The following is a 26,205-nucleotide window of genomic DNA, read 5'->3' as shown; positions in this document are numbered from 1 at the left end:
TATGTTTATTTATTTTTGAGGGAGGGAGAGAGAGAGAGCAGGGTAGGGGCAGAGAGAGAGGGAGACATAGGATCTCTGCTAATAGCGCAGAGCCTGATGTGGCACTCAAACTCAGGAACCAAACCTCAAGATCATGACCTAAGCCAAAGTTGGATGCTTAACTGACTGAACCACTCAGGGGCCCCAAATTGTTATCATTCTTGAACTTCAGTTTTCCTAAACTTTAACTTGGGCTAGTTTATTTGTCTATTACCAGTCTTCAAGGAACATTAGTGAAAAATGCTTAAAACAAGGTGATATAAATTATAATACAGCATGCCATTATGGTTAGAAGTTAGAGTAATGTAGGCTTGCTTCATTTTCTTTCGAGTTTAAAAGGGTTGATTTTTTTCCAAACAAAACAAAACAAAACTATTTCTTGAATAATGGTAGTAACTGAATAATTATTTGTTAATATGAACTAACTCAGTCATTTCTTTGTTGTCTTTAAAATACACCTGCGGGGGGGAGGGGCGCTTGAGTGGCTCAGTCGTTTAGTGTCCGACTCTTGGTTTTGGCTCAAGTCAGTGAGATAGAGCCCTGTGTTGGGCTCCATGCTGAGTGTGGAACCTCCTTAAGATTCTCTCTCTCCCTCTCCTTCTGCCCCTCTATCTACCTCTCAAAAAAAAAAAACAAAACACACCTATGGAACACGACTCCTTTTTCCTAAGCAAAGGGGTACTTAATTTCCTCCCCAGGTACAAAGAAGTTTTATATGTATTTTTAAAAAAATACATAATATTTTAGTACATTAAATATTTGAATATATAATATCATAAATTTTTATAATATCTCTTTTGCAGAAACAATTCATTCAATAAGAGTTCACATACTTAGTGATGGTCAGATTTCCTCTCCTAAATTCAATAACCCCTTAGGTTTCAAACTATTGAGTGGGCTAGGTACTGGAATGTTTTATGGATACAAATATGAACCCAAGACAATCCCTACTCTTAAAATCCTCTGATAAGTAATTAGAAGCCCAATCATTCAGGAGAAGAATGTCATAAATTTTCCAATATATACAAAGATCTGGTCAGCCGCTACAGTATCTATTCTCAGACTCCTCAGAATATGCCTCCTTCCTGATCCCACATTTTAGTGAGAGCTAATAAATGCTTACTATAGGCACTATTCTAGGCTTTTTGTTTATACTAACTCATGTATTCCTCCCAACAACCCTACCAATAGATATTATTAATATCCCTATTTTTCAAAGTGGTTAAATAAATTGACCTGGGTCACACTGCTAGCAAGTTTCAGTTAGGACTTCTCCAGCATCTGTGTTTTAAAACCCCAGACATAGTGTCTCTTGAACATATTTAAGTCAGCTCTCTTACTGTGGCTTAATTCTCACTAAACATTACTTTACACAGTGGACTGTGTGAAATCATCAGGGGAATATTGCTGAAACATGAAGGCCTAATGAGAAATCCCAGGAGACCAGACACTCCTTGTTTCTCTCTTTGATGCCAGGCCCAGTCCCACAACCAGTTCATGTCAATTGTTGAGTGAATATTCATAACTTGCTTTTGCATGTTCTCTTCCCTGTAGCCTAAACCTCATGTTACCCTGGAGATGGACTAGGACAGTTTCCTGTAGGCAATCACAGCAAAGGACCTTCTGTAAGATCCCCAAATTGGCAGGACAAAGGCTAGGAGGGTAAAACAAAATTTCACTTGCATGATACTGAGAATAAATATCTGAAATTTTGCACCTTATATGTTTTGTTTGCCTCCCCTGAGTCTAGCTTGCCTCCACCCATTGTCCTGCAGGTTCATGTGGCTGCTCTGTGTTTTACCTCCAGGTGGAAGTAGAGGTGGAGAGCATTACATTTAATCCTCATCATGGACTCAGGCTGGTCCAAATAAACTTCCAGAGTGTTTGTTCTTAACTAATCCTTTTTTGAGAATTCTATCAGGCTACAGAATTCTTCAATCCTATATATAGCCTGATTGACTGATCAATCCTGTTGACTGATCAAAATCTCTCTAATTAAGAACACTTGTGGAAAGGAAAACAAATCAGTGTAACATTTAATTTTAAAATATTTTTTTAACAATGTAGTTTATGCTACTTCCTTATGAATTGACCAATTAGACTAATTTTAAACTGCAAGCTCTTTAAAAAAAACATTATTCTTGAAGTATAATTGATACACAATATAAAGTGCAAGCTCTTTGAAAGTTGGGAGGTTTGTAACTGACTGATATGGAGTCCCTGGCTTATATCTTGCAAATGCCAGAACTTGGTAAGTGCTAGAAAGAAGACATTGTACTTCATTCTGATGGGCTGATTGCCCTATGCATAGTTTAAATATTATCCCCCACATCTGTAGTGTCTATTTGGGAGACTTTCTACCATATAAATACTTCAAAGAAAGACAAAGAGTGCATCTAGAAAAAAAAAAAAAGGCCCCTTAGTGGTTTTGAGGTAGAGGATTCAGGAAGGCCATTCTAAATGGTTGCATTTTCCTATGGAAGCACTGCACACAGACCTCATCCATCTTTTTGATGAGGCTGCATGAAAATGCAGTAAGAGATCCTCAAGGCAACATACTAATGGCCACAATGGCAATTTTCAAGACCAAGGCAAGCTTGGGAAGATTATTCCACTGAGAGAACACTACTCTTATGTTCTGAGTGGAACATCTGCACATATCACTTGTAGCATGGAACAATTTGAATCCTGGTTCTAAAATCAGTAAAGCATTTTATCCAATGCATCACAGGGCAGATTTCTTGGTTGTAGAAACCATTGCTTAACAATAAGCCAGTGTACTTGCTGGCTCTTACTGTCCATCTGAGGTGAGTGCCTCTAGAGACTACAGGGATATCTGTAGCACCTCTTGCAACAGAGGATAAAGTGGCACTGCATAAAAATGAAGCAGATTGGTGTCTTAAGCATTCGGGCTTTTGTCTATACTTAGCATGTCTCATTGGTTCTTAGAAGCTGGGGTAGAGAGGAGAGAAGTTGGTGCTTGACTCATTGTTCATTTATCCAGGGACTATTGTTGCATGCCTAGGACATGTCAGGCATTATACAAGATGGGGATGGGATTAGGGGTAAACCATAACCAGGACAGGCCCCTCCTAATGGAGATGTATCCTTGAGGTGAGAGGCACAGCAGAGCAGTATTGTGGCAACACAAAGCAGCCACTTAATCTAGCTTGGGGAGGCAGTGTGTAAGTGTGTAAGCAGAGCAGAGTCAAAAAGTCTTCCCAGAGGAAGTGGCATCTAGACTAAGCTAAAGAATGAGTCAGAGGTGACCAGGCAAAGGAGAGGCAGGTGGCTGTTGGTCACAGGCATTCCAGCCAGAGGCAACAGGCAGAAAGAACAGGGGCTTCCTTGGGCTTTATGAATGCCCTCACAGAACTGGAGCTGATTGGCACCCACTTGTCATTGTTCAAGCTATACTGACAGGAGAAAGCTGAGGTGGAAGGTTCCAGCTCTGTCTTTATTTAGCATTTTCAACCCAGAGTTTGTGGTCTTTATAAAACCTTACTGATTAAAAAGGACTTTTGTTTATTACCTCAATTACAATATATGGGCCTTAGAAGGAATGCAGGGGTAACAAGAAAACACTGCACAATGTTAAAATATACATAGTTGTAATTTAATGAAACCTCAACAAGGACAGACAGGATAGCAGAAATTACCTTCTCAATCTTTAGATGGTTGAAACAAAGATGACAATGAAACCCAGGCTGGGGCAACCTTAACCAGATAGTGTAAGGAGAATATGATCATATTTCAAGAAGCCTCACTCACTGAGGGTGGCCCAATTTCTTGGACCACCAAGGCTGCTACTCCAGAAGTGGGGTGAAGTTCTCTTACTTCTGGGAGGAGAATAGCACTACTTCCTCAGATCTTCCTCCTTCTCCTTCCTCCCTTCCTGTCTGCCTCCAAGGCTATCAGTGGATTTGTGTCTGCCCAGAAATGAGAGTTTCTTATGTTACCATATGTGGGTTGGTTAAATTCACCCTAGCTTTTTAACTTCTCAGTAACTGTCCCCTGAATGCATCTCCTTGTGAGGTGATCTTTCCTTCCCATCAAAGTTTACCAATCCCTTTAGACACAGAGTAAAGGAGTACCTAAGATGATGAATTACTGATGACAGTACATCTTTGAATGACCAAGTTCTGTGAGTAAGCTGCATGGTTTCATTACGAGACCATCACTGCCTAGGCTTCCAGTGAGTGAACACAGGACTCACCTGTGGCAAAGACGACATTCCTCGAGACCAGACGATGCTCCACAATAGAGAACTGAGGGAGCTCAATCCTCTCCACTCCAGTGACAGCCTTATCACCTCCACGCCAGTAAAATTCAATGTCATCTGTGGTATAGCCATCTGCCATGAGAGAGAAGTGGGGACATGACTTCATTTTGTTTACATACAAGCCTAAAGAAACTGTAATTAATAAAATGAAATAACAGCTTTCCCATATTTGAAGTAGATTTGTTTCATGTGCTTAACTATGAGAAAAAGCATCATCAAGGAACTAACTTTCGAATATTTTTGGTTACTACCTCTGCTGTTTCATTCAGACCACACTAGCACTGAGAAGTAGAGGAGCTGGGGAGACTGAATGCTCTCACCAGAATTCTGTTTGCAAAGCCTAATCATAGAGTTGGACTGGATGTTGCACAGAAATGAATTTAAAATATATATTAATAGCACTGCAGAAGATGGTTGTAAGAAAAAAATTAAACCTCAAGTATAAGGAATTCTGGAAAAGCAACTCCTCTCAAAAACTATGATAAAGTTAAAACACTGAGGGTGAATTTAACATGTTGAAGTTTGATAGCATTAGAAAATTTCAGGGCAAAGTAGGGTCCTCCTTGGTATTTTTATATGGCTTCATCAGACGTTTCTGGCTATGAGGTCTGCCATCTTTAGAAATGCATTTGGTTGGGATACTATTGGACTTTAGAAAGGGTAGTATTTATTACCCAGATTATAGCTCCAAGCCCAGCTCTTAGCATAAGTTTACATTGTTCATCTTGTAATAAATCAATCAATGCTTCTTCAGAATGAGGCAATAGGACAATCAAATCTGATGTTTGTGGCACCACCCAAGAGTCTTCTACAGAATTAAGTTAACTTTGTTAGTAAGGTTGATTAAAACTTAGACCTAGAGAAAAATATCCTATCAGTATAACAGACTTTTTTTTAACTTGAATGTGTAATACAATGTAAGGCAGACACTCAATATTTGACAATAGGCCAAAGCTATGGGCATGACTGCTCTCCATGGCAAATGTCATCTCCCTTGTCCCATCTGCTGCCTTCTCTCCTTGGATCTGGTGGTTACAACTTTTGTCTCCTCCCTTCTTTCTGACTTCCTTACATTCCATTCACATCTGGCAATCATGACAACAGTTCATAACACACACATCTTATCAAGCCACTCTTCTGCTTAAATCTCTCAAATGTTTCCCAATACAATTAGTGAAATAAATCCAAAGTCCTTACAAGGATGTGAAGAAACTACAGAACTGGACCCTGTATGTATTGTGAGTACATCCACTCTCTTTCTCTTGCTCACCTAGCCTGGCACCACTGGTCTTCTGGCTGCAGCTCAGACTGCATACTGTGCCCAGTAGTGTGTCCCTTCCCCTTGTGTGGGGGCTCACACTTCTCCACATTTCCATCTTGACTTAAATAAAAACATTTGTATATGTGTGTAGTCAGGTCACCAGAAAATCCTTTCTTCCACTCAAATGCTTTAACTATGGATTTTCTCTAATGGCTCCGAAGTGAAAGATTATTCCTCACTTTCTGAGGAAGTTGATAACAGACCGTCCTACCCATTCTCCCCCTCAGTTCAAACATCACAGTAACAGAAGCTGCACCCTCTGAGGCTACTCAGTATGTGTTCAGAGATTTGGAGTAGGAGCTGCTTCCTTACTTAGGTCCCAAATTTGCCTTCCTGAAATTTCCATCACCTCACTGGGAGTTATGCCTTCCGGCCATACAGAATCCACTTTACTTCTAAGATAAACCTTCAATTACTGGGAAATCATCATTTTTCCACTGAGCTTTCTGTCCTCCATACTAAATCTCCCCAGATGATTCCATTATGCATCACTTGACATGATTTCATGTCCCCCACTTTCTGAAAGCATGGCTCTCAGAAAAGTTGACAGTGATATACTGTCGAAATGAGGTGCACAGTGGGGTCAGTTCTATACAGGATGAAAACATGTGTACACCCAGCGCAACTTCCCAGTATGGTTGCTCACAATGACACTCACTTCTCACCACAAATGCATCAGTAACACTGCAGTCATTTGCCTTCCCCCTAAAGAAATCTGACAAGACTAAACCTAACTGAGACTAATTATAAACCAATCTATGATAGACCAGGATAAGTAACAACAGCAACAGCAACATCTGGATATGCCAGGAGATGTAGTTCAGGTAGCAGGAGGGACACTTGTTTATTAGATAATAAAGATGCAGTTTTCATCCCTCACAAAAAAACGTATTCAACACTAAAATACCAATAAGGCATCTGAATCTCTTAAAATTGAGAAAATTGCCAAAATGCAGGAATAGCTTGCTTGTAAAGCTGAGTTCCTGATGGGAAATGAGTTTTACTCCAACTGCCCAGGTTCCCAGGAGTAGAGCCACTCATGTGTGATGAAGCATATTGTGAGAAAATTGCATCTCAGTGTTTTTTCTCTTCTCACTGAATGGATCAAGGTGAGGAGAGCTTGCTTTCTTATATTTCAGCACACCAAGCAGACTCTCTTAATCAGATTAGACAGGATAACTTTTTTATACTGAGTCTCTGTCTCTGTTTCTGTCTCTGTCTCTCTGTCTCTGTTTCTGTCTCTCTCATGACAGTTAAATTTGTGGAGTGGAGGATTAACCCTCCTGTATTTAAGATAGTTAAAAACTATGGCAAGAAAATTATATATGCCTTGGAAAAGATGCCAAATAATGACAACACCTAAAATACAGTGAATGAAAAAGAAGTACAGATACCCACAGCTTTCAATTTCCAGCGTGCAGTTCTGCTCATCCAAGGGGTATCTTCTCAAGTCCATCATGCATGCTGCGGTTGTGGTGATTCTGAAATACACAGATGAAGGCATATATTAAAGATGGTATGAGAAAATGTAGCAGAGAAACTGCTTCCAGCTAAACAATGAGTAATGCCCATGTAGGGCATCCTTTCCTCAAAGTACACCTGATTGAACATATTTCATAATGTGCACTGAATGAATAACTTTTCAGTATCCTATAGTCCAGCTTTATCAAGAAAAGCAATATAAAAACTTTAAATCTCTTAAAACTACTCATGTTGACTTTGGATAATCAACAGCAGAGGAAGGTGTTTCTAAGGAAACTTTGGTCTTCAATTTTTATAGCACAGTTTTATAGCACAGAAAAAACGTATGTGCAGGAACATCACTGATTAGATCAAGATTGAATTCTTTGATTTTCCATGTGAATGTCTACGTAGCTACAGATTCATAGGCTGCACTTTGGAACTCTCAGCCAAGCTTCTGCTTGATCCTATTTTATTATAGTTGTCTTTTGGGCTGGATCCTAATGATTCAGAGTTTCTCACCATGAGATCATATATCTTTTCAAAGAAAATATTTGGTTATTAATTATGAATGAAAATTGAGTTGGTTAGCTTTCCTTAAGGTCATCTGCAGCCATGGAAAGAATTTATATCATTAACTGTCCAAGGACAGTTAAACCTCCACCATGCAATGGTTAAATCAACTGTACATTAAGAGACAACACTTCTAGAAATGTCAGGTTATTTTCCAACTCTGTCTACAGCTTCATTTTAGGAAAACCAACCTACACAAAGCCTCAGTTGAAATGCAATTCAGCCACTATATTTTATACTCTTTTTCTCTAGAATCCCACCCCTTCTTCACCACAGTTACAGATGACTGAACCATTACTTGATCAAGAATCTATGATGTGGCCTTGAGTTAAAAGGCAGAATGGAGCTAAAGGAATTCTCTTACATGGAAGTAAATTAAAGACAGGGCAAGAACAGAGCTGACCTTGCAAGTTCATGAATTAGAGGATTTTGATGTCATTTTGAAATTGGAGAGTGAGGCATGAGAAAGAATAATAGAGGTAGAGAAAATGCAGAGAGTAGATGGTTGAGGAAATAGTGGTCACTATGGCTGGATCACAGAACATGGCCGTGCAGGGCATGTACTACATATTTGAAGGAAGAGCATTTTTATAAATTATGTGGAATGTGTAACTTCCAGCCTTCATTATAGCCATTAGATGGTGGATCAGAAGAATGAAGAAGTAAGAATGTCTCTTCCTGAGATTCCTAGAGTTACCTTGAATTCCCAACCACCTTCCATGTTCCACCTTTCTTGAAGCCCAGTACTAAGCTTTCTCTAGATAGCCTTCCATATGAATGTTCTATTTTGGGCTACATGATAAAGTTCTGTTCCTATCAGCAGATCTTAATCAAAACACCAGTAAAACACCAGGCATGTGCCAATTCTGTTGGGCTAGTCTCATTTAACATAAGTGAAGTAGTAAAATATGTCCTTCTATTAGCATATGGATAAGAAGCAGGTTGAGAAAAGTTCTACTCTTCAATGGCCAAAAAGAACAGTGAGGGAAAATGTCAACATATTTGGCAATTATGGATAAATACTAAATTATTCTCTACAAATAGTATGCAAGTGCTATGGAGACATATGCTATAAAGCCCATACCAATGGTGAAAGTGTGTCCTTTCCAAATGTCATAACACTTTCAATTATCATTCTAAGGAGTGGATAACATTCTATAATCCAAAGTCAACACCTAGCTCTTTGGTATATTTTTCCATAGCATCTGACTTTCTAGACAACTGAAGAAACAGCCTCACACTTAAATTCTGGCATGTTTTATGGCATATTGACAACCCAACATCCATACAAGATGTCTATAAGGCAAAATTAGAATAAATTTCTGTTAAAATTATGAATTTTATGATGAAAGGAAAAACATCTCTACTGGAAATATTCAAGTTTTTAAGTTCCTACATATTTTGGTACCTATTCACTTGAAAGGGCCAATAATTGAGATTACAATTTTGTTTTTCTTATTCTCAATGTCACCGATACAAACAGGAACACAAACATATCCAGATTGTTTAGAGACTCACACTTATTGTGACATTATGTAGTGTGTTTCATGGGCATTACTGGAAGGGGAACATGATGCTGGAAGAATCTATAAAAGGGTATTCAGTATCCAGTATACCTGTTGTCTCGTCTTATCATTCTGGTATAATACTGCCTATAAAATGGAGCCCTTTTCCTAATTTACTTGAAGAATAAGGTAAAAATATGTATTACTACTCTTCTCCTTATGGAACAAATAACAGAGAAAACCCTTTTATGATGAAAAGTATGACATGAGCGCCTACTCATGGTACAAAAAGTAAGCATAGGGATGACACATGAACGAAAGAGGTCTGTGTGCTACTGGGACAGAAAGGTAAAAAAAGGGAAAGGAGGGGTGGGAAGAGGAATCAAGAAGAGTGCAACACTCCAAAACCTCTCCCTGAGCCACAAAACCTTCTTCCAAGTTGGGCTAAATTCATGACTGCTAGGGGAGTGAACTTTTTGCATGAATCGGCCAAATTTTGAGGCCTGAGGCTTTGCAGAAACTATGGAAGGGAATTTGAATACTCAGAACTGAGGCCTCAAGCCTAGTTAATGAGAATAGAACAAAGGCAGGAAAGCCACAGTTACTGAATTCCATTTGCATAACCCCCAACCTCTACCCACAACTTTTCATATTTTCCTCAATAAACTTTATTTGTCCTGAGAGGAGAATTTAACCAATATCTAGCTCCATTTCCACAACCCTCTGTAATCTGAGAATTCCACTACCATTTCTAAGGAATAGTGGTAGGGTCAGTGAGAAACATGACTGGCTAAGGAGTTTTGCATTATTACTCTTCAGTAGATACTCTTTTGGAAGTGTCATTGTTTCTTTTTTGTTTTCTAATTGAGAGAGAACAGTGCTTAGAGTGTCTAAGGCTGCAATTTATGCTTTTGATAAAAAAAAAGAGAGAGAGAAAGATGGCAGCCAAGTGACAGAAAAAGTGTCTACCATTCAATATGTACTTTCTTTACAAATAGTCACACTTCGAGCGTGCTGAAAACAGAAATTAAAAAAAAAAAAGATGGAGAAGTTGAGAAGTGATGGATAGAAGACTAGGAAATGCTACAGAAAAGGATTTTGATTTATTATCTCGGGGCTCAGAACAGCATGCTGTCGTATCTGTACTTTATGTAACATTGGTCGAGAGTTTACTTTGTACCCATCTCTATGCTCAGCCCTTGAACACTCATGCATTTAATTAATAACCATATTATGAAGGTGTTATTACCATTTTCATTTGAAAGATAAACAAACCAAGGCTAGGAAACATTAAATAACTTGACCACATTAACAATGCTGCTGGAAGACAGATACAGAATTCAGATCCAAGCAGACAGAATCCTATACTACCTCTTTAACATCTCTTCTGCCCTAAAGTATGACATACTGTATATTCAACATTTTAAAAGGCTACTCATGGTGTGTGGTTCTTGTTGAAGATCAAAGGAGGTAGAGAAATTTGTAATTATATATATAAATACACATATACATATCTAAAATATATACACAGAAAGTATACATATATAATATATACACAGAGAGAGATCATATACATACATGTAATATTCTTATCATATATATGGCAAGTTGTAAATACAATATGTAAAGGAAGATAGTAAATATTCTACATGCTACACGTGCAGTAACAATAGTGATATTTAACCCATTGTGGAATAGGGTAGAATTTAGTAGGTAGTCCTGCTTTTATAAGTGATATATTCCTAAAGATGTGTTTCATAGTCAAGAGTATGAAAATCCAAGGAATAAACTCAAAGTTTATATGAGGAGCGTTATCCCCAGTAAATTTAAAATTCTATTATGTGATAAGTGTCATCTTTGAACACCATCTATAAACTATCCCTGTGTGTCGTTTGCCTGCACAGCTGAGTGAGGAAGCCTGAGTCAAGAGACCCATGGCTTTTAGCATGTTGCAAGGTTTTCACTTTGTCTCAATTACATTAAGATTATGAGCTGTACTTTGGTGTCAGCACTTCCATTTTTAAATTTTCACCAATTGAAAATAATAAGGGCAGATGCAAACTCTTCATGTCATTGCACAAATGCAGAATTCTCCGCAGACCACGTGGAGAAGCTGCTGTGGAAATGTTTTTCTTTGTTGATCATGACACTAAATACCACAAACATTTACTTGAAATATTCACTTGTCAGCCAAGGTACAAAAGCCCTCCTTGCCAATGCTGCTGGGAAAGGTGGACTATAGGCAGAGTCTGGGATCGTTACATATAGTGAATCATTTAGGTAATGCACACAATCTCTTTATCAACTTGTACTAATCTTTTAGGTTCATGGTATATACCAGACAGGACAGAGATGAAAATGTCCTTGACTGGCATTCTCAGAGCCCTACCAGAACTAAAGTACCTCAGCCCCAGCTACCTCTCCTCTCATTACTCCCATTTTAATGTTTTCATTACAATTGGAGCACCCATCTATTCGTTGATTTGCAGGTCGCTTTTACTTCCTCAGGCGAGTCTGAGAGCAGGGCCTTGTCTCTCCTGTTGGTGACCATCTCCTCAATGCCTGAAATAGTTCCTTGCATGCACACAGTAGGTGTCCCATAAATACTCATTGAACAAAAAAATGACTTTGAAGATATGGGGACCAGGCATAAGCACACAGCATGGAACTTAAGAAGTGGAAAGAGAAAGAAATATCTTAACCTTTCTTGGATTTAATCCCCCAAATCTAAGTGTAAGAGGCAACCTGCCCTCTCTCAAGCACTCCAAGCAAGAGCCCTGGCCCTGCACAATTACTGACTCACTGAGAGCTCCATGGGCTCATTTGTCAAGATGCCTGGGGGACACCCCCTGTGTTAATAGCCAAGTGGTATCTGTGAATCTTTCTGCTGTAGAATGAATTCTTAGCAGGCCAATGTTGATGTGCATGAGTTTTATGGCCTCCACTGCAGTGATGATCACAGCAAAATGAAGCCATCAGTGGAATCCTGGCTCTCTGATCACAATCTTGTTAAACTAACAGGACCTAGGAGCAAGTTAGAATCACCTCCTGTGTAACCTCTGGCTTGCACTTGGGATGCCTAAATGCCTGTGAACTCTGGGCAATTGCTGTGTCTATGGTCATGGGATAGCAGCCCATCTGGACTAGTGCTTTACAGGTAGCCATTTAGCCATTTACAACAGCTCTATGGTAACTCATAGTCTTCTTCTTCCTAGTTCTCCATATACCAAGTTCATCAGGCATTTTTCCAAGGAATAGGAACTCAGATGCTAGGGTTAAGGGCCTAAGTCAAATAACTCAAACTGACTATGTATTATTCTAAAGCAAGTGCTTACTATTCAATGTGGAGAAAACACAAGGAATAAACCAACATTTAAGTTATTCCAATTTTTGTTTTACAAAAAACTTAATAAAGTACATAGCACTGCCCAAAAGCCTTTGCTATGCAGACTCCTTAGCATGTTGCTGGGAAAGTTTTTGGGTTAAATTGATGTTGGCAGTCCCATTCTTTCCTTGCTTCCAAATATCCATGCTCTTAGCCATGTCATTTGAAATTCTCCTCACTAAAAAGAAGCTGTCTGCCCACCTCCTGAATGAGGGCCAAATTGTGACTCACTTTGTCTGCCAGAATATGTGGAAGTGACAATGTGCCAGTCTCAAGCTTAGCTCCCAAGAGGCACTCTGTTTCCAGTCTCCTTTTGTGATTCTGCCTTTGTTGTGAGAAAACCATGCCCAAATGAGTCCACTGGTCTTAGATGGAGAATGGCCAAGTGGAGAAGTATGGAGGTGCCCATTAATCCCTTGTAGAGACCACCCACCCCCAGGTCTGTGAATAAGCCAGCCAGGATGAGCAGAGATGTTCATTAATCACACAGACACACAGGCAATGAGCACTTATTATCATCTGGCATTGAGACTTTCTAGCTGTTTGTTACACAGCAGCATTGTAGCAATAGATAAGAGATATAACAATCAACCAAGATAATAACATACATAGAAAAGCATAAATTCTCTTATACAAAATGGAAATCACAACCTGATACTTCTCAAGAGTGAGATAGGATAGCAAAGCCCTTAGTAGACAGCATTTTTCTAAAACAGGATTATTTATCTCTATGTTTCAGTATAAAACCACTATCATTTTAAAAATATCAATTTTGTTGAAATGAGTAGTCATATCAGGAAAATGAGACAGGTCCTTATGTATCTCTTCTTGATTTTCAAACCATATGGTGATAAAGCAACACGAAGGCCAAAACTGGTAATAGTGCTGAATTGAAAACCAAAATGAACAGAAAAGTCTATGCCAGATCCTTAATCATCTGCCAAGAACAGAACTGTCAAAATGGATGATTGAGGAAGTTCTTGAGGAGAATACTACAAGCTCAACCCTCTGAAGAGGAAGGGAGGAACCAATTTGAAAGAACCAGGAAAGAACTCCCTAATTATCTGGATGTGGTTATGTCACTTGGCAGAGCTTCACATCTAGAAGTATGTTGTTCAAAAATGGTAGGCACTAATACATGTGATTATTTTACATTTAAACTTTAAATTAATTAAAATTAAATAAAAGTTGAAAATTCAGTTCCTCTGATGCACTAGTCACATTTGAAGTGCTCAGCAGTCACATATGGCTGGAGACTACTATATCAGACAGTACAGATTTTAGAACATCTTCATGACTACAGTGAGTTCCCCTGGAAAGGGCTAGAAGAATAGCATTAGCCAGACAGAATGAGTGGTCTGGACTTGCCCCATAACCTAAACATCCAGTCCCTCTTTCCCTCTGTCTTTCTATATAGCTTTAAAAGATACAACTCTCTGGTTGAAAGTGGTTGGGGAACACAGACAAATACATATAGCCCATGAGTTCAAAGAAAAGTCATTGGTGCTAAAGGCAGATATCCACAGGGCTTGGAAACCACGCATGCTAGAGTACAAGATATCATTCTAGACTCTATTCAAATTACCATACATTACACCTGACTTCAAGGCTTAGTCAGTTAACCCAGCAGTCAGAAGGGAGGTCCTACTCTGAATGAATGCAATTAGGCATAACAAATGGAGCACATTAACCAATTTTTCAGATTTATACCCTAAGAGGTTAAGGCTTCCAAGGTGAGAATGAGGCTGAAGGACATGAGGGTCACCATATCCATAGTCTCACTAGAAAATCAATTTGTGTCTAGGATATAGCCTACATAAGCATAACCGTGAATAAAACAAAGAGGTGTTATATGAAAAGTGTGGAAGCATTGAAAATGAAACTTGGAATATTTGGAAGATGTATGTCTAGTAGTCAAAAGGCATGAATGCATATGTGCTCTCTTTAGAACAAAAACAGGGAGACAGGGAAAGAAGAGCCTGAGATAAAGGCATAGATAGATTCTGTAAAGCTAAGAAAAGAAGGTTAGGATTCCCAGCCATAGGCACTGAATTGATATTTATACTGAAGACAGAGACAGTAGGCTTGACATAGCTGAAAATAATTTAATGATGTAGATGACTTCTAAAACTTTAATGGGCATACAAATCACAGAGGGGTTTTGTTAAAATGCAGATTCTGAACAGAAGGTCTGCAGTTCTGAATTTCCTAGATGATGGTGCTGCTGCTGGTCTGGGGACAATAAAACGGAAGGGAGAAGGCAAACTTGTAGAACCTTCCTAAGGGCAGAGGAAGAAGACAAAGCTTTGAAAAAAGAAGATGATAGGTAAAGGACAGAAAATGGGTATGAAACAGCTTTATTAGACAAACAGAGCAAAAACAAATAGCATACAAGTCAACTGTTAGTAGAATTAAACATGAAACAATAAAGAATTATTTTTAAAATATATGTAAAACTTACCATTTGCACCATTTTTAAGTGACAGTTTACTGGAAAGTACATTCATATTGCTGTGCAACCATTACCACCATCCATCTCCCGAAGTTTTTCATCATCTCAAACAGAAAACTCTGTACCCATCAAACACTAACTCCCTATTCTCCCCTTCCCTTGGGACCTGGTAACCTCTATTCTACTTTCTCTATAAATTTACTTAGTCTAGGTATCTCTCATAAGTAGAATCATTTAATATTTGTCCTTTTGTGCCAGGCTTAGTTAATTTACGATGTTTTCAAAGTTCATCTTTGTTGTAGCATATATCAGCATTTCACATCTTTTTAAAGCTAAATAATATTCAATTGTATGATATACTGCATTTTGTTTATTCATATGTTAATGCACATTTGGTTTGTTTCAAACTTTTAGCTATTGTGAATAATGCTGCTGTGAATGTTGGTGTACAACTATCTGTTTGAGTCACTGCTTTTGTTTCTTTTGGTATATACCTAGAATTGGAATTACTGGACTGTATAATAATTCTATGTTTAATTTTTCAAAAAAATAGTCACATTGCTTTCCACAGAGTCTGAACTGTTTTATATTCCACCAACAATGCATAAGGATTCCAATTACTCTGTAAGTTTGCCAACACTTCTTTTCTTTTCTTTTTCTTTTTTTAAATAATAGCCATCCTAATGGGTGTGAAATGGTATCTCAATGTGGTTTTGATATCCATTCCCTTCGTGACTAGTAATGTTAGGTATCTTTTCACATGCTAAGTGGCCATTTGTATATCTTCTTTGGATAAATAGTGTGTTCAAGTCCTTTGGCTATTTTTAAACTGCTTGATTTTTTTTTTGTTGTTGTTGACTTGCAGGAGTTCTGTACATAATCTGAATATTAAGTACCCATATCAGATATACAGTTTGCAAATATTTTCTCCCATTCCACTGGTTGTCTTCTCAGCCTGTTGACTGTGTTCTTTGATGCACAGAATTCTCTGCTATAGTCCAATTTATATTGTGTTGTTGTTCTTGTTGCCTGCACTTCAATGCCGTATCCAAGAAATCATTGCCAAATCTAATGTCATGAAGCTTTTCCCATCTTTTCCTAAGACTTTTATACCTTTATCTCTCACATTTACATCTATGATCCATTCTGAGCTCATTTTTGTCTCTGGTATAAGCATGCAACTTCACTCTTACATGTGGATATTTAGCTTTTCCAGCACTATTTATTAAGTATCCTGTCTTTTATTCATTGAATTCTCTTGCCACCCATGTCAAAAATCATTTGATCATATACGTAAAAGTTTATTTTGAACTGTATTTTATTCTACTGGCCAGTGTGTATATTATTATGCCAGTATTACACTGTTTTGATTACCAGGGCTTTGTAGTAAGTTTTGAATCAGTAAATGCGAGACGTCCATTTCTGATCTTCTTTCTCAAGATTGTTTTGGATATCTGGGGTTCCATAATTCTGCATGAATTTTAGAATGGGGTTTTCCATGTTACAGAAAAAAGGAATTGGGATTTTGATGGGGATTGCACTGAATCTGTAGATCACTTTAGGTTGTATTTTCATCTTAACAATACCAAGTCTTCCAATCAATGAATACAAGATATCTTCCATTTAATTATGTCTTCTTTAAATTCCTTCAGCAATGTTTTATAGTTTTAGTGTATGAGTCTTTTGCCTCCATCATTAAATTTATCCCTAAGTATTTCATTCTTTCAGATGCTAATTTAAATGGAATTGTTTTCTTAATTTCCTGTTTCGATTGCTCATTTTTAACATATAGAAATGCAACTGGTATTTATTTACTATTTTTATGTGAAATTTATTGTCAACTTGGTTTCCATACAACACCCAGTGCTCATCCCAACAGGTGCCCTGCTCAATGCCCATCACTCACTTTCCCCTCCACTCCCACCCCCCCCATCAACCCTCAGTTTATTCTCAGTTTTTAAGCTCTCTTATGGTCTGCCTCCTTCCTTCTCTGTAACTTTTTTTTTCTCCTTTCCCTTCCCCATGGTCTTCTGATAAGTTTCTCAGGATACACATAAGAGTGAAAACATATGGTATTTGTCTTTCTCTGTGTGACTTATTTCACTTAGCATAACACTTTCCAGTTCCATCCATGTTGCTACAAAAGGCCATATTTCATTCTTTCTCACTGCCAAGTAGTATTCCATTGTATATAAACCACCATTTCTTTATCCATTCATCATTTGATGGACATTTAGACTCTGTCAATAATTTGGCTATTGTTGAAAATGCTGCTATAAACATTGGGGTACAAGTGCCCCTATGCATCAGCACTCCTGTGTCCCTTGGGGAAATTGCTAGCAGTGCTATTGGTGGGTCATAGGGTAGATTTATTTTTAATTTTTTGAGGAACCTCCACATTGTTTTCCAGAGTGGCTGGAATGTAGCCACTCTGACTGGCATGAGGTGATATCTGAGTGTGGTTTTGATTTGTATTTCCCTGATGAGGAGCGACATTGAGCATCTTTTCATGTGCCTGTTGGCCATCTAGATGTCTTCTTTAGAGAAGTGTCCATTCATGTTTTCTGCTCATTTCTTCACTGGATTACTTGTTTTTGGGTGTGGAGTTTGGTGAGTTCTTTATAGACTTTGTGTACTAGACCTTTGTCCAATATGTCATTTGCAAATATCTTTTCCCATTCAGTCATTTGCCTTTTAGTTTTGTTGATTGTTTCCTTTGTAGTGAAGAAGTTTTCATCTTCATGAGGTCCCAATAGTTCATTTTTGCTTTTAATCCCCTTGCGTTTGGAGATGTGTCAAGTAAGAAATTGCTGTGGCTGAGGTCAGAGAGGGTTTTTCCTGCTTTCTCCTCTAGGGTTTTGATGGTTTCCTATCTCACATTCAGGTCCTTCATCCATTTTGAGTTTATTTTTGAGAATGGTATAAGAAAGTGGTCTAGTTTCATTCTTCTCCATATTGCTGTCCAGTTCTCCCAGCACCATTTGTTAAAGAGACTGTCTTTTTTCCATTGGATAGTATTTCCTGTTTTGTCAAAGATTAGTTGGGCATACATTTGTGGGTCCAATTCTGGGGTCTGTATTCTGTTCCATTGGTTTCTGTGTCTTTTTGTGCCAATACCATGCTGTCTTGATCATTACAGCTTTGTAATGAGGCTGAAGTCTGGGATTGTGATGCCTCCTGCTTTGGTCTTCTTCTTCAATATTACAATGGCTATTCATCGTCTTTTGTGGTTCCATACAAATTTCAGGATTGCTTGTTCTAGCTTCAAGAAGAATGCTGGTGTAATTTTGATTGGGATTGCATTGAATGTGTAGATAGCGTTGGGGAGTATTGACATTTTAACAATATCTACCCTTCCAATCCATGAGCACGAAATGTTTTTCCATTTCTTTGTATCTTCTTCAATTTCCTTCATAAGATTTCTATAGTTTTAGCATAAACATCTTTTACATCTTTGGTTAGGTTTATTCCTAGGTATTTTATGATTCCTGGTGCAACTGTGAATGGGATCAGTTTATTTATTTATCTTTCTGTTGCTTCACTATTGGTGTATAAGAATGCAACTGATTTCTTTACATTAATTTTGTATCCTGAAAATTTGCTGAATTCAGGTATCAGTTCTAGCAGACTTTTGGTGGAATCTATTGGGTTTTCCATGCGTAATATCATGCCATTTGCAAAAAAGTGAAAGCTTAGCTTCATTTTTCCCAACTTTGATGCATTTGATTTCCTTTTGTTGTCTGATTGCTGATGCTAGAACTTCCAACACTATGCTAAACGACAGTGTGAGAGTGGACATCCCTGTCGTGTTCCTGATCTCAGGGGGAAAGCTCTCAGTTTCCCCCCATTGAGGATGAGATTAGCTGTGGGCTTTTCATAAATGGCTTTTATGATGTTTATCCATGTTCCTACTATCCCGACTCTCTTGAGGATTTTTATTAAGAAAGGATGCTGAATTTTGTCAAATACTTTTTCCACATGAATTGACAGGATCATATGGATTTATCTTTTCTTTTAATTAATGTGATGTGTCACATTGATTGATTTGCAAATGTTGAACCAGCTCTGCAGCTCAGGAATGAATCCCACTTGATCTTGGTGAATAATTCTTTTTATATTCTGTTGAATTAGATTTGCTAGTATCTTGCTGAGAATTTGTGCATCCATATTCATCAGGGATATTGGCCTGTATTTCTCCTTTTTTTTTTTTTTTTTTTGCTGGTCTCCGTCTGCTTTGGGAGTCAAATTAATGCTGGCTTCATAGAATGAGTCTGGAAGTGTTCTTTCCCTTTCTATTTTTTTGGAAGGGCTTGAGAAGGATAGGTATTATCTCTGCTTTAAATGTCTGGTAGAATTCCCCTGGGAAGCCATCTGGTCCTGGACTCTTATTTGTTGGGAGATTTTTGATAACTGATTCAATATCTTCGCTAGTTGTGGGTCTGTTCAGGTTTTCTATTTATTGCTGTTTGAGTTTTGGAAGTGTGTGGGTGCTTAGGAATTTGTCCATTTCTTCCAGGTTGTCCAGTTTGTTGGCATATATTTTTTCATAGTATTCCTTGATAATTGCTTGTATTTCTGAGGGATTGGTTGTAATGATTCCATTTTAATTCATGATTTTATCTATTTGGGTCATCTCCCTTTTCTTTTTGAGAAGACTGACTAAGGTTTTTTTGTTTATTTTTTCAAAAAACCAACTCTTGGTTACATTGATCTGCTCTACAGGTTTTTTTAGATTCTATATTGCTTATTTCTGCTCTGACTTTATTATTTCTCTTCTTCTGCTGGGTTTGGGGTGTCTGGGCTGTTCTGCTTCTAGTTCCTTTAGGTGTCCTGCTAGATTTTGTATTTGGGGTTTTTCCTGTTTCTTGAGATTGGCCTGGATTGCAATGTATTTTCCTCTCAGGACTGCCTTAGCTGCATCCCAAAGCGTTTGGATTGTTGTATTTTCACTTTCGTTTGCTTCCATATACTTTTTAATTTCTTCTCTAATTGCCTGGTTGACCCATTCATTCTTTAGTAGGGTGTTCTTTAGCCTCCATGCTTTTGGAAGTTTTCCAGACTTTTCCTGTTGTTGATTTCAAGTTTCATAGCCTTGTGGTCTGAAAGTGTGCATGGTATGATCTCAATTCTTTTATACTTATGAAGGGCTGTTTTGTGACCCAGTGTGTAATCTATCTTGGAGAATGTTCCATGTGCACTCAGGAAGAAAGTATATTTTGTTGCTTTGAGATGCAGAGTTCTAAATATATCTGTCAATTCCATCTGATACAATGTATCATTCAGGGCCCTTGTTTCTTTATTGATGCTGTGTCTAGATGATCTATCCATTGTTGTAAGTGGGGTATTAAAGTCCCCTGCAATTACCACATTCTAATCAATAAGGTTGCTTATGTTTGTGATTAATTGTTTTTATATATTTGGGGGCTCCCATATTCGGCACATAGACATTTATAATTGTTAGCTCTTCCTGATGGATGGACCCTGTAATTATTACATAATGCTTTTCTTCATCTCTTGTTACAGCCTTTAATTTAAAGTCTAGTTTGTCTGATATAAGTATGGCTACTCCAGCTTTCTTTTGACTTCCAGTAGCATGATAGATAGTTCTCCATTCTCTCACATTAAATCTGAAGGTGTCCTCAGGTCTAAAATGAGTCTCTTGTAGACAGCAAATAGATGGGTCTTGTTTTTTTTTTATCCAGTATGATACCCTATGTCTTTTTATTGGAACATTTAGTCCATTTACATTAAGTGTTATTGTTGAAAGATATGGGTTTAAAGTCATTGTGATGTCTGTAGGTTTCATGCATGTAGTGATGTCTCTGGTACTTTGTGGTCCTTGCAACATTTCACTCACAGAGTCCCCCTTAGGATCTCTTGTAGGGCTGGTTTAGTGGTGATGAATTCTTTCCATTTTTGTTTGTTAGGGAAAATCTTTATCTCTCCTTCTATTCTGAATGACAGACTTGCTGGATAAAGGATTCTCGGCTGCATATTTTTTTCTGTTCATCACATTGAAGATTTCCTGCCATTCCTTTCTTGCCTGCCAAGTTTCAGTAGATAGGTCTGTCCCTACTCTTATGAGCTTACCTTTGTAAGTTAGAGTCTGTTTATCCCTAGCTGCTTTCAGAATTTTCTCTTTTGCCAGTTTCACTATGATATGTCATGCAGAAGATGGATTCAAGTTACCTCTGAAGGGAGTTCTCTGTGTCTCTTGGATTTCAATGCCTTTTTCGTTCCCCAGCTCAGGGAAGTTCTCAGCTATGATTTGTTCAAGTACCCCTACAGCTCTTTTCTCTCTCTCTTCTTCTTCTGGAATTCCTATGGTTTGGATATTGTTCTGTTTGATTGCATCACTTAGTTCTCTAATTCTCCTCTCATACTCCTGGATTTTTCATCTCTCTTCTCAGCTTCCTCTTTTTCCATAATTTTATCTTCTGATTCATTTATTCTCTCCTTTGCCTCTTCAATCCGTCCTATGTCTGGCTCTATTTTATTTTGTACCTCATTTATAGCAGTTTATAGTTCCTCATGACTATTTTTTAGTCCCTTGATCTCTGTAGCAATAGATTCTCTGCTGTCCTGTATGCTTTTTTCAAGCCCAGCAATTAACTGTATGACTATTATTCTAAATTCTTATTCCATTATATTCCTTAAATCGTTTTTGATCAATTCATTAGCTGTTGCTACTTCCTGGAGTTTCTTTTGAGGAAAATTCTTCCATTTCATCATTTTGGGTATTCCCTTAGTAGCCCTAAACTCAGGGCACTTCCCCTGCTCTGTCAGGAGAAACTTGTGTCGGTGGGTGGGGCCATATTCAGACCCAATGTCTGCCCCCAGCCCACTGCTGGGGACACAGTAAGACTGGTGTGTACCTTATCTTCCTCTGTCCCAGGGGCAGGACTCACTGTGGAGTGGTGTGGCCCCTGTCTCGGCTGCTTGCACACTGCCAGGCTTGTGGTGCTGTCTCGATGGGATCTGGCCAAGGGTGTATTAGACGGGGTGGATCCCCAAGGTGCACAGGGGTGGGAGAGGAAGGCTTAGCTAGCTTTGCAGTTGGTGGTCCCCTGAAGGAGGGGCCCTGCAGCACCGGGAGGGAGGCAGGCCTGTCCGAGGGATGGATCCACAGAAGCACTGTCGTGGGCATTTGCTTGGTGCAAGCAAGTTTTGTGACTGGAACTGGTTCCCTTTGGAATTTCGGCTGGGGAATGGGAGAGAGAGATGGCGCTTGCCATGCCTTGTTCCCCAGCCAAGCTGAGCTCTGTTTTCTGGGGCTCAACAACTCTCCCTCCTGGCATCCTCTTAGCCTCCACGCTCTCCAAGAGCAGAGCTGTTGACTTTTAAAATTCCAGATATTAAGTCCCGCTGGTTGTCAGAACTCACAGAGTTCAGCGCCTCTGCTTTTGCAAGCCAGACTTTCAGGGGCTCTGCCTTGCCAGGTGGGCTATGCCTCAACCACCCTGGCTCCCTCCTGCCAGTCCATGTAGCGTGCACCACCTCTCCACCCTTCCTACCCTCTTCTGTGGGCCTCTTATCTAAGCTTGGCTCTGGAGAGTCCTTTGTGGTAGTCTTTTGGCAGTTTTCTGGGTTATTAAGCAGATGTGGGTGGGATCTAAGCAATCAGCAGGACGAGGTGAGCTCAGTGTCCTCCTACACTGCCATCTTCCCAGGTCTCTCTGCAACTGGTTTTTTATATGTTGATTTTGAAATGTGTAGTCTTGTTGAATTCATTTTTTAGAAGAACAGGTTAGGGGGAGGTGTTGCATGAAATCTCTAGGTTTCTACATAAAATCATATTTTCTGAAGACAAATTATTCCTTTTCCAATTAAAACAGATATAGCATAAGTAAACATCCTTGTTACTGATATTAAGGGAAAAGATTTCAGCTTTTCACAAATGAATAGGAATTTAATTGGAAGTTTTTAATGTATGTTCCTTATCATGTGAGGGAGTTGCCATCAATTTCTACTTCTTTGCACATTTTTATCATAAAAGGGTGTTCAATTTTGTTAAATACTTTTCTGCATCAATTGAAATATGGTTTTTTTTTCTTTTCATTTTTTTTTAATGTTATTTTCCTATGTTGACCCATACTTGCATTCCAGGAATAAGTACCACTTTATCAAAGCATGTGTTGCTGAATCCAGCTTGCTAGTAATTTTGGGGGGGATTTCTGCATTAATATTAATAAGGGTTATTGATCTGTGGTTTTCTTATAGTGTTTTTTCTGGCTTTGGTGTCAGGGTAATGTTGGCTTCATAGAATGAGTAAGGAAGCATTTTGTCCTCATCAGTTTTTGGGAAGAGTTTGACTTTTTGTGGCTTAATTCTTCACTTGATTTAACTGGGGGTAATTCTTCTTTGCATATTTGGTAAAATGCACCAGTGAAGCCATTTGGTCCAAGGCTGGTTTGTTTCTGTTTTGTTTTGTTTTGTTTTGTTTTAAGTTACTGATTCAATTGCTACAGTAATTGTAAGTCTGTTCATATTTTCTTTGTTTATATATCAGTTTTGCATGTTTCTATAAATTCGTCCATTTCATCCAGGTTATCTCATTTATTGGCATATAATTTTTCATAGTATTCACTTGAAAATCTTTATATTTTGTAAAATTGGTACTAATGTTCTCCTTTTCATTCCTGATTTTTGTTATTTGAGTCTTCTTTATTTTTTCTTGGTCTAACTAAAGATTTGTCCACTTAGTTGATCTTTTCAAAGGACCAAATTTTCATTTCATTGATTTTTCTACATAGCATTAGTACTCTATATTTTTTCTATCTCTACTCTACTCTTTATTATTTGCTTCTTTGTGCTAGCTTTCATTTTTATTTACTTTTCTTTTTTTAGTTCCCTACGATAGGAAACTAGGATAATTCAATTCTTCTTTTCAATGTATATGTCTACAGGTATAAATTTCCCTCTTAACATTGCTTCCCAGCATCTCATATTTTTTTTTTATTATTGTAGAACTTTATAATTCTCATTTCAATTCTGTATATATTTGAAATTCTGATGTCTCATGTATATATGTTTATAACCATCAAATCTTGGACAATTGACTTTTATCATCAATATACAGTATTTTTTTTGTCTTAGTGTAGTCTTTGACCTAAAGTCTATTTAATCTCATATTAGTATAGCCACCTCAGCTCTCTTTTCATTACTATATGTATAGAATATACATTTTTATATCCTTTCACTTTAAATTTATTATGTCTTTAGAACTAAAGTGAGTCTTTCATAAATAGCATATAGATGGATCTTGTTTTGTTTTTTATCCATTTTTCCAATCTTTAGCTCTTGTGTGAAGAGTTTAATCTATTTGTATTCTTTATCTATTTATCTATCATCTATCTATCTATCTATCATGTATGATCTATTTATTTATTTATTTATTGTAGAGAGAGTGAGGGAGGGGGAGAGAAAGAGAGAGAAATAAATATATATATATATATATATAGAGAGAGAGAGAGAGAGAGAGCAAGAGAGTCTTAAGCAGGTTCCATATCCAGCACAGAGCCCAATGCAAGGCATGATCTCATGATCCTGGGATCATGACCTGAGTCGAAATCAAGAGTTGGGTGCTTAACCAACTGAGCCATCCAGGCACACCAAATCTATTTATATTTAAAGTGGTCATGAATAAGGAAAGGCTTCTTTCTTTTTGCTGTTTTCTGTATGTCCTATAGCCTTTTGTTCCTTCATTTACCCTATCTTTTTCTTTTCTGTTTAGCTGACTTTTTTGTGAGATATTTTGATTCTCTTCTCATTTCCTTTATGTATATTCTTTATTTTTAAGTTTATTTATTTATTTATTTTGAGAGAGAAAGCACCCATGATCAGGGGGTGTACAGAGAGAGAGAAAGTGAGAGAGAATCCCAAGCAGGCTCCATGCTGTCAGTGCAGAGCCAGACACGGTGCTTAATCTCATGAACTGTGAGATCATGACCTGAGCTGAAATCAAGAGTCAGATGCACTTAACTGACTGAGCCACACAGGCACTCCTCCTTTACATATATTCTATAGACAATTTCATTTTGGTTACCCTGGAGATTATATAGGACATCCTGACATAATAATCTAATATTAATTAACATAAGCTTTACTTTAACCACATATAAAATCTCTACTCAATTTGCTTTGCACTACCCTATGTTATTGATGTTACAAGTTGCATCTTCATACCTTATGTAGCTAATGACAAAGCTTTATAATTATTTTTAAGCTTGTGTCTTTTCAATAGCAGAAAAAATGCAGTTACAAAAAAATTAAAGTAATACTCATTTCATTTACTTTTACTGGAGATTTTTAAAAAATCTATATATACCTTCAAGTTACTGTCTAGCATCCTTTCATTTCAAACTGAAATGAAAGTAGCCTTTTTGAGGCACAGGTCTAGTGGTAATAAAAATCCCTCAGCTTTTGTTTACCTGGGAATTTATTAATCCCTACTCCTGAAGGACAGTTTTGTCAGATTTAGAATTTGCTATTCATAAGTTTTATCTTTCAACAATTCAAATATTTAATCATTCCCCTGCCTTCTAGCCTCCAAGGCTTCTGATGGAAAAAAATGGCCCATAATCTTTTTTGAGGCTCCCCTATATAGGATGAGTCACTTCAGTCTTGATGATTTATAGGATGAGTCACTTCAGTCTTGATGATTTAAAGATTCTCCCTGTATATGTGACTTTTCATGTTCAATTGTATGTGTCTTTGTGTTGGTCTCTTTGGTTTTGTCCTACTTGGAGCTTTTTGAGCCTTTTAGATTTATAGATTCATATTTTTCATCAACTTCAGGAATTTTTTAGCCAATATTTCTTCAAATAATTTTTGAACACCTTTCTCACTCCCATCTCTTGGTGGACCTGATGGTTTCTTACAAGTCCCTTAGGCTTCATTCATTTTTCTTTGATCATTTTTCTTTCTGTTATCCTACTTGATTTTATTTGTTCTGTCTTCAAATTTGCTTATTGTTTCTTCTGGTTACTGAAATCTGGCTGAAATTCCCTCTAGTGAATACTTCAATTGCTGTGTCATTCAGCTTCAGGATTTGTTTGGTTCCTTTTATAACTTCTATCTCTTTATTGCATTCTGTTCATTTTATTCATACATCGTTTTCTCAATTTCCTTCAGTTTCTTTGTTCATGTTTCCCTTCAGCTCTTTGAGCATAGTTAAGGCAGACAATT

General features: G+C 37.8%; 1 protein-coding gene across 1 annotated transcript in view; it reads right to left on the bottom strand.

Annotated features, from left to right (window-relative positions):
• Window positions 1–26,205, bottom strand: part of GABRB3 (gamma-aminobutyric acid type A receptor subunit beta3) — a 66,967-nt gene that overhangs the window by 29,788 nt on the left and 10,974 nt on the right. Inside the window, exons 2-3 of the mRNA XM_049613941.1 lie at window positions 7,041–7,123; window positions 4,256–4,393 (exon numbers count right to left, since the gene is read on the bottom strand). Of these exons, the coding sequence (XP_049469898.1) occupies window positions 4,256–4,393; window positions 7,041–7,123 (221 nt within the window). The remainder of the gene's footprint in view (window positions 1–4,255; window positions 4,394–7,040; window positions 7,124–26,205) is intronic.

This window comes from Panthera uncia (genome assembly GCF_023721935.1).
Source record: "Panthera uncia isolate 11264 chromosome B3 unlocalized genomic scaffold, Puncia_PCG_1.0 HiC_scaffold_1, whole genome shotgun sequence".
Classification (NCBI taxonomy): Eukaryota; Metazoa; Chordata; class Mammalia; order Carnivora; family Felidae; genus Panthera; species Panthera uncia.
The sequence above is the reverse complement of the archived record's forward strand: the minus strand, read 5'-3'. Positions and strand labels throughout refer to the sequence as shown.